The sequence below is a fragment of the Belonocnema kinseyi genome, chromosome 9 (genome assembly GCF_010883055.1).
Source record: "Belonocnema kinseyi isolate 2016_QV_RU_SX_M_011 chromosome 9, B_treatae_v1, whole genome shotgun sequence".
In the NCBI taxonomy this organism is placed as follows: domain Eukaryota; kingdom Metazoa; phylum Arthropoda; class Insecta; order Hymenoptera; family Cynipidae; genus Belonocnema; species Belonocnema kinseyi.
This window is the reverse complement of record NC_046665.1, coordinates 12,743,988-12,756,814: the sequence shown is the minus strand read 5'-3', so window position 1 is coordinate 12,756,814 and position 12,827 is coordinate 12,743,988. Positions and strand designations below refer to the sequence as shown.

The 12,827-nt window shown below is 34.3% G+C and overlaps 1 protein-coding gene across 2 annotated transcripts in view; it reads left to right on the top strand.

Annotated features, from left to right (window-relative positions):
* The window catches only part of LOC117180132 (proline-rich extensin-like protein EPR1), an 86,015-nt gene that overhangs the window by 25,393 nt on the left and 47,795 nt on the right, over positions 1–12,827 (top strand). Inside the window, exon 2 of one of the 2 annotated variants that reach the window (XM_033372475.1) lies at positions 1,376–1,438. The exons of the other annotated variant lie outside the window; for it this stretch is intronic. Within the exon in view, the coding sequence (XP_033228366.1) occupies positions 1,376–1,438 (63 nt within the window). The remainder of the gene's footprint in view (positions 1–1,375; positions 1,439–12,827) is intronic. 2 annotated transcript variants of the gene reach the window in all.

Below are 12,827 nucleotides of genomic sequence, written 5' to 3'. Positions count from 1 at the left end.
GGTGCAATTTTTCAGATTAGCACCCGCTCCCGGCGAAATCCTGCGGTTGCCCTCATGACAAATTATTAATTATATATCGTCTTGCCTATATATAATTAATAAAAAGAAGTTCAAACAACCCTGAGATGTGTGACTGCAAGGCACGACGAAATCAAACGACGCGACAGGCCGGTGAAACACTCCCTGTAAGAAAAATCTATGGTAAATTTCCCATACATGTATTAGAAGTAATTAAGTCATACGCGTATTGAAATTTTTCCATACATTGATATGGGAAAATTGTTATAACGTCTATGGGAATTTTCCCAAGCCAGATGAAAATTTTTCCATTCATCGGTATGGGAAAATAGTCACAACGTGTATGAGACTTTTCCCATGTCAGGTCAGTATTTTCCCATTCCTGGGATGCATTTTTCCCATAGCAAAATATTGGAAAAAATGACCATTTTCGCCATACCCTGTTTGCCTTTAGCCCATAAAACAATTCATTAACACAATCGAATTATTTGTTTTACCTGTAGAATATTATATTGAATGAATATAAAACTATACTTATGCTACATTGCAATCACTTAAGAAGTACCAAAAAGTGTATTCATATTGAAAATGTGAAGCAAAATTTAAAACCTGAGGATTGACCTTTGTTAGTTTCTCTTCCTCTTTCCTCTTTTGTGTCTACCCTTGGGGCTCATTTTTTGAAACCTCCTGCGAATATTCAAACAAAAATTAGGAGCAGTTCGTAAACCTCATGACCCGAATTATTCGACCCCCCCCCCCTCCCCCGTTGTGACACTTCATGACAAATTGTTGAACCCCGCCTCAATCTCACGTGATAAGTGATTGACCACCCCCCCCCCACCTCTCAAAAAATGATAATCACAGTTTTGTTCTTCAACTTTATATTTTTTTCTAATCCACGCTATCAATAACTCAGGTTATGATTACTTGCGATATTTGAAAAAAGAAAATCAAAGTTCGGTATATTTTTTCGTGAACTCAACCAAGAGGTACTTTTGATTTTAAACACGAACAAAATGAGGTATTTCACGTGAAATTTGAACGAAACCCCCCTCCTCTCCTGTGACAAATCGTGACATAACCGAAACCTCCCCTCCCCCCTCAGCGCGTCACGAGGTTTATGAACGGCCCTTTATTACTTTTGAAAGTATTAAATATTAAATATTCAAGGGCTTTAAGTTTTTTTAGAGATTATGAGTAGTCTAACAAACCTTTCCTTTGTATTTTGTCTACTTTTGACAATAATTTCTTTATTATTTTTGTTTTATTTATTCCAATGCTGATTATCTTATAAACGTTTTTTATGTAACTATTTTCTAGAATAAATTTCCTATATAATCCATGGAATCTTTTACAGCCTCATGCAATCTTGCAATCTAGTGTACGCGAAAAATCCGAGTATACTGTAATCAACCCCTGGGTACGTAATAATATAAGTTTTTATTATTTCTATGATTGTAACTATATCATTTATAAACTACATTTCTTTAAATAAGAAATTAATAACAGTGTAATAATACAACTTTATTTATATTTATTCAATATAATAAATTTTCTATTTTATTCAATGCACTTCTGCGAATAATCGTAACTTTATATAGGCCCATAACAAGAAGTAACAGTGTTCTATTACGTACAAATGTTACAGATGAGTTTATGTTACATAATCACAATCTTACAGAAGTTCTAAGACATTTGTTGAAATGGATAAGTGCAAGTAGTATATATCATGTTACAGTCGTTACGTAAGTTACTAAAAATTAGTGCCAAATACATTCAATAAAACATTTTATACGATAATACGATTAAAACATATTTCGTAATTCGACACAGCCTAACTCTTCATCGAATTATTACTTTTGAAAGTTACGTAAAATAAAAATGACTGAGTTTGAGTAAACTCACCGTTGGATGAACTCTAAAGTTTTACAACTGTTCTTTCCATATTTGTAGACGAATGCGTAATAGCATATGAAGGAGCACAAAAATCGTTCCAAAATGCTCCCGGGTTCTAGGATCGTATATCCCTGAACGAAAGCCTCACACTTAGCATTCTCGTCAAGCACCGACTGTCCTGCAATAAGTAGAAATTATAAGTACCGGTATTTTTTTTATAATATTACAAATTATATATTTTCAGTGTTGGAATATCATCCACACTGTGGAATTTCTTTGACCGTTATTATTAGTAATAAAGTCAATTCATCTGAGAATGTGTTATTTTGGTCATACGGTCGAATAAATAGTAATAGTAGATTCAGTTGTCAAAGAATCATGATTTATTTTTCAATTGTCTTAAAAAACCAACGTACGTTTTGACCTTTTTGCGGGCCTTCTTCAGGTTAATACATAACCTGTACTGCCGTCCAAACATTTAAAGTAGTAACTACATTGTGGATCAGTCTCCTGTCAACCTAACCGAAATTGGGATGGCAGGGGACTTATCCAAAATGTAGTTATTGCTTTTGTTGCTTGGACGGCAGTGTAGTGATGTTCATTAATTTATCCAAGACATTTCAATTATTTTTATTTTCTGCGAGAAGAAAACATCATTTTGGAGCGAACCAAAATTAGTTTTTTTTTTCATTGTTTAGATTCAAAATTTATAAATCCATTATTTAATTAACGTCATTTTAAAACATGAATATTAAAATCTCAAATTTTAGAGCCTCAAATATAGTAAATTACAGTACAAGTCCGATAACTTTCCAACTTCGGGGCTCTAGGGGTGGAAAATTCCTGGAATTGCGGACTTATCGGATGCGCACGTAGTGGGAGAACCACAATTAGTGTGCGTGCTGTACATGGCATAACGTTTTAAGTGGAGTGTACACTTATCGGACGGCAAGTTATCGGACTACATTACATACAATTACATACTAGATTTTTTACATACTAAATTTTGAAATGATTAACTAAAATAAGATCCTTTTATTTGGAAGGGCAAACATGCACTCTCTTTCCAAATAAAAACATCTTAATTTAGTTAATCTTTTAAAAATTTTGGAAAATCACTATATTTCAGCATCTACAATTTGAGGTTTAAATATTCATGATTTAAAATCACATTAATAAAATAATAGTTTGATACATTTTGAACATAAACAATAAAGAATAACTAATTTCGGTTCACTCCAAAATTATGTTTTCTTCTCGTAGAAAATGAAAATGATTAAAATGTCTTGAATAAATTAATTAACATCACTACCGTTTATGTATCACCTTGAAAAAGGCCTGCAACAAGGTCAAAACGTACGTTGGTTTTTAAAGAAAATTAACAAATACAGCATTATTCATTGACAACTGAATCCACTATTACTTTTTATTGGACCGTATGACCAAAAAAATATATTTGAGATGAATTGACTTTATTATTTACATGAAAAATTCAATAGAAAATTGGAAAATTATATTAATACGGGTTTTTTGAAAAAATGAAATATTAATATTTTCAGAAGAACAGCCCCCATTTGGTTAATTGTGAAGATTTTCTAAATGTTACCACGGATTTCGATAGAAGGCGATACATTCTACCAGGAACTGAGAAAAATCAGAAATAGGTGAAAAGTTAGATAAGTTCAAAGAAAAAATTGTGTTTTTTCGGGAAAGAAAATCAAAAAATTAAAACGTTTCAAAATCGCAAAAAATCATATATCACGAGAAAAGTATTTTTTATTTTTCGAAAAAGCAAAATGACATAATGTTCCTCAGCTTTCAGCTTAAGAAATTTCACTTTCGATATGGATTAGCCGTCCAACAAGATGACCTCCGGCAAGACGACCCGCTCAACATAACGACGGGCGAACGCTCAACGAAACGACGTGGGAGGCCGTACCTCTATCCCCTCCACTTCCTTCTCTGCAATGCACACGACCTAATGTTTCACTTAACACATAAGTTCACTCTACACCGCACACGCTCTTAGCGCAAAATAGTGGGGACCCCTCACGCCGTCGTCTTGCTGGACTGTGAAAGTCCCGCGTTCGTTGTCTTATTGGACGGCTAGTGTATTCAACTTATTCTAAAATGCTTGCATATGACTCAATCCACAAAAAAATTTGTTTGTTGATTAAAAAAAAATTATTGAGCAAATAATATCTTTTTATATTTACTTATCTTTTATTTTGTTGATTAGCACAAACTACAGATATAACAAATTCGTCAAAATTTTTGAACCAATAGGAAACATTTTGAATTTCTAATCGTAATTCAAATACTTATTTTTAAATATCGTGTATTTTAACAAAAAAGGGAAGTCTTAACGATGTCGTAAAGACGTCGCCAAATTTTGTGCCCACTGGGTAGGGTTAAATAAGAATTGAAACTTTTACGTGAAGAGAAAAAAACATAAAACTGTAAATAACTATATCAAATAAACCATTTAAACATGAAACTTTTTTTTAAGTTTGTCTTCTGTTCTCTTATGAAACAAATTACACTGAACAACTGGAATATTTCCCTCGATTTCATTTGAATTCCACGCTCGTTTGATGTCAGCATCTATTGACATAACCTCAAAAAATGACACCCTGAACTCTAATCTCGAAGTTCTTGTGTGAATTACGTTTTAATATTTTTGTAGGCATACAGGTAGCCGGACAAAAATTCTTGGACGTATCTAATCTGTCTAGCCCAATGAATAAACGAAATTTAGCGTCCATCTATATGGACTTCAGACACTTCGTAAAAGATAAGTTAGAAGATACTTCTAGCTCTCAATCTACCACATTATAATGCAATACATTCATCTAACCGTAGTACATTTTCCGTATGCGAAAACGAAAATTGTCGCTTAGCAAGCGGAAAAGATGCTACAGTGAGATCCATGCGCTGCATCGACGTGAGACAGACCGAGAGAAACATATATTTTTCACTTGCAAAGCTTTCTCTATAAGAAAGAAACACAGACAGATAAGAACGAAAATTATAAATATTCTCTTAAATGTCTTCCCCCACTTGCGGGATGTAAATGTAAGTGAAGGTTACATAAATTCAACATTTACATTGCAGCAACGCTTGCTACAACTTATGTACTTAATAGCTATATAAAAAATCAACTTACCACGAATGGAAACTTACTTTTGATATAAGTATACATCTTTAACTATTTATTATTAAATTCTAATAAACGTAGTAACTTTACAATTGAATATATAGTAATTGTTGCAATAGTTACGCTATATTCCGTCTTCCTGTTATCCTATTTTAAAAATAAATACAGTCAAACTCTTCTATAGCGCCGATTTTTGGGCTGACGGTGGTTGAGAACTAATTCGTTATAGCCCGTTCCGCTTTTGTTTTTTCACGCCTGAGTGCTCTCCTGAGTTACAGCTGCGGGTCCCGCGCAGCTCCTGTTATACCTGTATGTGGCGCGACGTGAATTCTCTGAGGAGATATAGAAGGGAGGGCTATTGAAGAGTTTCACTGTATTTTGATATGCAACTTCATAACCACAAGATTCTCCGTCTATTCTCTGGTGAAATGAATTATGGGACTGCGGAATTTTCTCAAATTTGATCATCCGCATAAATTTCGACGCATATAACTTCATTTAGTATTGAGTTTCCTATTTTAAATTATAATTTTCGCAAATCACCATATTGAAGTATCTTTCGTCTCATTACACCTTCCTATAGAGAACGGTCATTTTTCTACCCTATTTTGCAACTTATATCATTTAAGCTGCTAGTTTTGGCAATTACGGTTTCGTTATTTATTTTGCGAATGTCACTTTTCCTACCTGCAGTTTTCTGTACATAATATTAGTCTTTCCAACTTTGAATGGCAATTATTAGGCTTGGAGTACATCACTCAAAAAAAAAAATCCAGTTAAAGTTACTAGACGCGTCTGATTAAAAAATGTCTAGTTATTTTACTCCGAAATTATTGTTAATATGACTAGAAAACTCTAGTAAATAAACTCTGGTTGATTTTTTCTGGTTAAAACTGTTCTGGTTAATATTTCTGGTAACAGAAGTGTCGCGATCTTTTATCGATTTCCAGAAATCTGTCTCTTGTCTTATGTCATTTTGCTGGATGTGTCAATTGACCCTTTGGCGTAAATATCCAATTCTCGAACAATAGCAATAATTAATAATAATAATAATTAATTATTAATAAAATTAATAATACAATAATTGTATTTTCAGTTATGTAAGTATAAATATTTAGAGTAAAACGTGAATTTAGTTGTGTTATAAGAAGAAATTGCGCTTTATCAGAAAAGTACTCTCTAAAATATTAACATTGTGAAAATAAATAAATAGAGTGAATGATTACCATGAAAGTAGAAGAGTATCGAAATTCAATAGTCGAAAGATGACATCCACCAGAATATCTGGTTGAGTTTACCAGAAAAGTTGGTTAAGTTTACCAGTACATCTGGTTATGTTGACTAGAACGTTGTATTCTTAAGCTACCAGAATACTGTCTAGTAAATATTTATGTTTATTCTTACCAGAACTTCTGGTTACATTAATCCGAATTTCTTGTAACATTAACCAGAAAAATGTCAACCAGAAACGTATGATACTTTTAACCAGAATTTATAGTAAGGGCATATTTAACACTTTATTCTAGTTACAATTTATTCTGAATAAGATGCAATTTTAAAGAAACATTTTTTGGAATAATAGTTTTTAAAATGTCAGAACGATGCTTGCGATGTGAAAAACCATGTGAACAACAAACGAAAAATAGACGAACAGTCTATTCAGTTCAGACTCTCGGGAGCGTTGCTCACCAAGCCACCGCATACATTTCTAATTAATTTTCGAAAAATAAAAGAGAACTCATTTTGAAACTTACAGGGCTTTTAGAGGACATAATGAGGTATCTATAAAAAAAAAAAAAACAAAGAAAATGAAAAGTGGATTTATTTCAGAGACTCAGTCCAAAAATTTGTGTTTGAACAATCCAAGAAATTTTGAAATATTTTTTCAAAATTGCGTGTTATTACGATAACTTAAAAAAATATACCTCAATAGCATTAAAATAATGAAAGTCATTAAAATTAATAAAGGAGCAAACTTTTCAATTTTGAATATCCCCTAAGTTTAGAAAATCTTTTGAAAATTATTCTAAATTCGTTCTTCCAACAGCTAAAAGGCCGGATACTCTAAATACGCATACATTTAATTAAAATTATTTAATAAGAAATGAAAATGGAAATTTCAACCTTCATTAAGGAAAAAGTCAAATTCTTTTATTAAAAAAAAGATGATAACTTTACCCTTTTCAGACTGAAGTACACACGTTTTAAAATAAGACAATGAAAACAGTTCAAAAAATAAAAAAATAAGTCTAGAAAGCGTTATTGTCGATTATGATAAATATAAACTATTTTAAACCTTTTATCTTCGACCTATGGTTATGGTAAGAAGGATAATAAAATTCTAAATTCACAGAAATTATGCGGATACGCTCATGATCAAAAGTGATCTTTTCAATCGTACAAGGTCAGCTGAATGAATATAAAGTTACTTTCGATTTCTTCGTATATCACGGATGTTATGTCATTTGGAAGTTTATTATATTTTATAAATTTCTTCCTCCATTTATTAAGAAAGCTTCGTGGAATATCTGACATAAATATGATACTACGCATCATCTGTAAGTAGCAGTCAACAGGCGTTATAGGTCTTGTTTTTTTTTACTTTTTACCGTTGCAAAAAAAACTATTGCGATTACTCCGTGATCTTTTAATGGGAATTTTAACTTAGAATCCGAATTTCACCAATGTAAAAGTTGATTTTGCAGTTTTTTAATTCTTTTTGTATGGTGCGGAAGGGATACTAGTGGATACTATGAGGATACTCTGTAGAGTATCCTTTCCGTTGACTCATTCCTCTATGGATGTTAACATAAATTGTCATTAATATTATTAATTGATGAAATCGGTAACAAATTACAGAAAAATATTAGAGGCAAAATGTCAAAATTGTGTTTCGTCAAAACTCCATTATTTCTCAGGACTTTAATTTCTTTTTTACCCTGGCGGACCGGAGGAACCAAAAGAAGCCTCTACAAAGTAACCGTAAAGACCCCATTGGGTCTCCATTCGGTTCCTTTTTAAAAAACTCAAAAAACAGCAAAATAAACTTTCAAATTGTTGAAATTCGGATGGTACGTTCAAATTCCCAATAGAAGGTCACGAAATAATCGCAATAGTTTTTTTTCAACGGTAAAAAGTTTAAAAGAATACAAGACGTATAACGCCTGTTGACTGCTACACTTCAAACGCATCATCTGTAAGTAGCAGCCAACAGGCGTTATAGATCTTATATATTTTTTAAACTTTTTACCGCTGCAAAAAAAGTTTTGCGATTATTCCGTGAGTTTCCAAAAGAAAATTTAACGTAGAATCCGAATTTCAACTGTTTAAAAGTTGATCTTGCTGTTTTTTTGAGTTTCTAAAAAGTAACCGAATGGGGTCTTTCCGGGTATTTTGTATAGAGGCTTTTTTAGCCTCTTTACTTTTTTTCAGCGTAGACTTTAGCAGTGCTACAGATTTCAGGTCTTCAGGTACACACAAGCATAATTTAAAAAAGTGAGGTTATATTATGCCCCATCCGAGTCCACCATCTTTATTATGTCTATTACATTTTTAGAGGTTTTTTTTACGTATAATACGTCAGAAACCTCGAGTGACGCGTCACTGCACAACCCTGCCCAGAAGGCAAAATATTGGAGAACTTCTTACGCCATCTTTACGATTAGGCGATGACTGAATTTTCATACTTAGCTACTTAAATTTCTGTTCACGTGCTCTTAATATGTTTCAATATGTCGCTCTATGATATTCGATATAAAAAAATCTTTTTGTTTATATTAATACAATTTCATTATTAAAAAACGTATTAATTCTTTCATAAATGTTCATCTGTGTTCTTAAAAAGAATATTAATCTTCTTCAATTATAATTCTAAAACTGCGTTGCTTCTTTTAAAGTAAATTTTACTTAGAAAATACATTACGTTACTAAAATTCTTTCTTCCCGTTATTAGTTATGAAAAAAGTTATTTTATTATGTAGTTTAAGGAATTCAATGTAATAGTTTTGCACAAAACGTCGAAGTAATATTCGGACGGTACAATATAGATATTAAAGTTAATAATTATAATAATAATAGTAATAATAATAATCGAATAATATACTGAAGGTGTTCCGCATTGATGTCGCGGTAGGGCTTGAGCTCCCCTCTCATGACTTTGACGGCAATGTTGGCGGTAGCATTGCTACTGACAGGGTTTCCCATGCCAAATAAGTTGATAACGAAGAGGAGAGAAACTAAGTAGAACACCAAAACCCATCGATAAAAAATGGAGAATATATTAAAGATTTTGAAATGCTTGTCACTTCCCGAGGGTCGTCGGGGCGCGCCTGGAGCCACAGCTGGGAGCCACAGCAGGTAGGACGGTGGCGATGGTAAGCTACGAAAGTGTCAGGCAGATCTTACTAATCAAACAGCTGGCCAGCAAGAACATCTACGACAAACATTAAGCAGTGGAAAATCAACTGTGCCTGCTGAAGATGCTTTGACTAGCGCTAGCTATTTGCAGTCAACCACCTCGACAGAAATACCGTGGGAGAGCATCAATTGGGATACCACAATGAAAGAGGAATCGGTGCGTTTCTATTACAAAAGTGCGAAATTTGAAACAAAAATGGAAAAAGGATACAATTTAAGAACAAAATTTGCTGCAAAGTATTCTAATATACAAAAAGTCGCACTAAGAGATTTTATCGCTAAGGCGAAGGAACTCAGGACTAATCTACATGTTACAGAAGACCGAGCAATGGAGATTAAACAACAGGTTGATTTGGCGTGGGAAAACGACGGCAATGAACATCAGTTACAGAAAGCCGCGTGAAACGGTCAAGCAGGCGCAATTGATGTTCTTCCTCAACCTATTGATCATCCAACACCACCACATCCTCCAGAGGTAGATGACCTTATACAACCAGAGACAGAAGTAGAGGTTTAGCAACCAAAAAAGCGACGAAAATGCATATACCATATGAACAGAGATGTTATGCGCCTTTATTTTTTATCAGAAAAAGATAGGCAAAGTGTGAGGACAGAACATCATAGAATCTTCTTACTTAAATACCCAGAGCTAGCCACGAAAATAAATGAGCAGAATCTCGCAGATCAAAAACGGTCAATATCTGTAAATAGACTCCTTTCGGCTGTTAAAATAGCTGCTATCAAAATGGAAGTGGAACGGCAGCTTCCTATTGATGGGCTCGCCTTGAAAGATGTGGACAACGAAGACTTGATTGATGCTGAAGGCATAGGTGCTAGGGATAATGAACAGCAAGTACCGGATTCATTAAAACCACATCCGGATATTACTAACGATAATGTGGATAGGGAAATCCCAGAAAAACTACAGTATCTGGAAAGGATTTTTGGTCATGCTTTACTAGAGTTCAGATATGTAGAACCAACACTAAGGCATTCTCCGCCCAAAATGAACATCACAAATGATCTGCGTGCACTAAGAGCACATCTCGAAATCAATGTTTTACCTACGTATTTGAACGCAGCACGAACTGCGTTAGAGGTGCAAACTCTTGTATACTGTGCAGCTGTGGCAACCGTTAGAAAGTTGGATCGGAAAACTAGGCCTGCAAATGAAGTTTTTATCCCAGCAAGGGATCGAGATCCACCATGGAAGATCAGGTTGGATATGGATGTCAGCAAAGTAAGGTGCAAATTGGGTCGATTCATTCAATATAAAAAAGGAAATAGAACCAGAAAGGTGATGAACCATGTTACTAAAATCATCCACCCTCGGCACATCGAGACATTAACACCAGCAATATTGTGTGTTTCTTGCGTTGGCAAGGTGTTTTCAGAAGATCATTGAACAACCAGATCTGAAGCCAGTTTTATGCTGCAAGGTACTACGTATATGATACCAAAAAAACCAAACGCTCAAAATCCATCTGACTTTCGACCGATCCTGTCTTCCAACAATTTATAAATGTCTTACAGCTATCATTGCAGATTCTCATTGTGACGAGAATGACATTCTTACAGAAGAACAAAAAGGATCTTGCAAAAACTCACGAGACTGTAAAGATCTAGTCACTATAGACGCTGTTGCCATAACTCAAGCTCGTAAGCATCAAAGGAACTTACACATGGCATACATTGACTACATTCAAGCGTTTCCTTTCGTGCCGCATGACTATTTGCTTAAAGTCTTAAAACTTTACAAATTCTGCCCACGCAATATTGACTTTCTTAGCCATACGATGAGGCTCTGAGGTACAAGAATCAAGTATTTTGATCATGGACAAACAAGGATAAGTAGATCAATACGCTTTACGAAGGGTATATTTCAAGGAGACTCCTTCAACGCACTATGGTTCTGTTTAACGTTGAATCCATTGAGCAAAATACTAAACAGCATGTCTAATGGGTTCAGATTTCATGATAATGAGGATGGCCATCAAGTGACCCATCTTCTTTACATGGATGACCTGAAGCTGTACACTAGTACAGGCCAGAAAGTGCAGCAAGTGATCGATGTCACAAAGCAGTTTTCCAATGATATCCACATGGAGTTCGGACTAGATAAATTCAGAACAGTGCATTTAATCAGAGGGGAATTAGGGACCGCAGAGTTAGAGAACGAGTTCGAAAATGACATAATGATGTAGCGGGCATTAAACATCAACAACTTTCCCTAAACCTAGGACTCTTAAAAAAATAGATGCCCTTCTATAGATACATTCCAATGCCCGTTTCAGAAAGCGAAGATTACATCTTATATTAGGATGTTACTATCCGAACGGATCATTACATCCGGGCCAATCGACCTGACATCGTGATGCGAGAAAAAAAAAGGTGGAAGAGTCTACATCATCGAAATTGCTTGTCCGTTTAACCGAAATTTGTAGTCAACCTATACAACCAAGATCCACAAGTATAGCGAGTTAAGGCAAGATGCACTGAACATCTTGAACATTTAGGAGTCAGTAGCGTATTGGCAGCAGCTCAAAAGGCGGTTTTATTAAACACCTGTCGCATTGTAAGAAACTTTCTTCATCATCAGGAACCGAGCGACTAAAAACCCGTGAAGTGGCAGATGGTAGCTCTAAGAAAGCATCCAGAGGTGACTGTTGTGACTTCCAACGCTCGTGGCCGCTCGTAATTGTATACTTACAACATCATCGCAGGAGGTTCCAAACATCGTATCAAATTATTTGAATTATCTTATAACATTCTAATCATATCAATCACTTGACTTAGTAAGTGGCTATGATATATAACCGGGTTTATCCGAGTAAAAGTTTAATAAGAACACTAGAATAATATACACAATAATCAAGATCGTGTATGATTCGTTATTAGTGCTAGAACATGAAGGCTTGGACGTTAGTGCTAGAACTGTTCTGTAACAGATCTCAATTTTTGTTCTTGATTTATTCTAGAACACATTTATAACAGGACTCTACAACTTCGATATACACTCTTACGGCAAAGTTCTAGAAAAAGCTTGGAGCAAATGTTACAGAACGTCTGTGATTGGTCTGTTCTAGAACAGTAACGTAACAACTGTTGTTGAACAGTTATTAATTTTTGTCTCTAACTTGTTCTATAACACGCTTATAACAGTGTTCTAGAACTTCGATATAACACTATTAGTGCACAGTTCTAGATCAAACTTGGAACAAATGTTAGAGAACGTCTGTGGTTGTTCAGTTCGAGAACAATTACATAACCAGTGTTCTGAAACAGTTAATTATTGTTGTTCCTCATTCGTTCTAGAACACACATTTAATAGGGTTCTAGA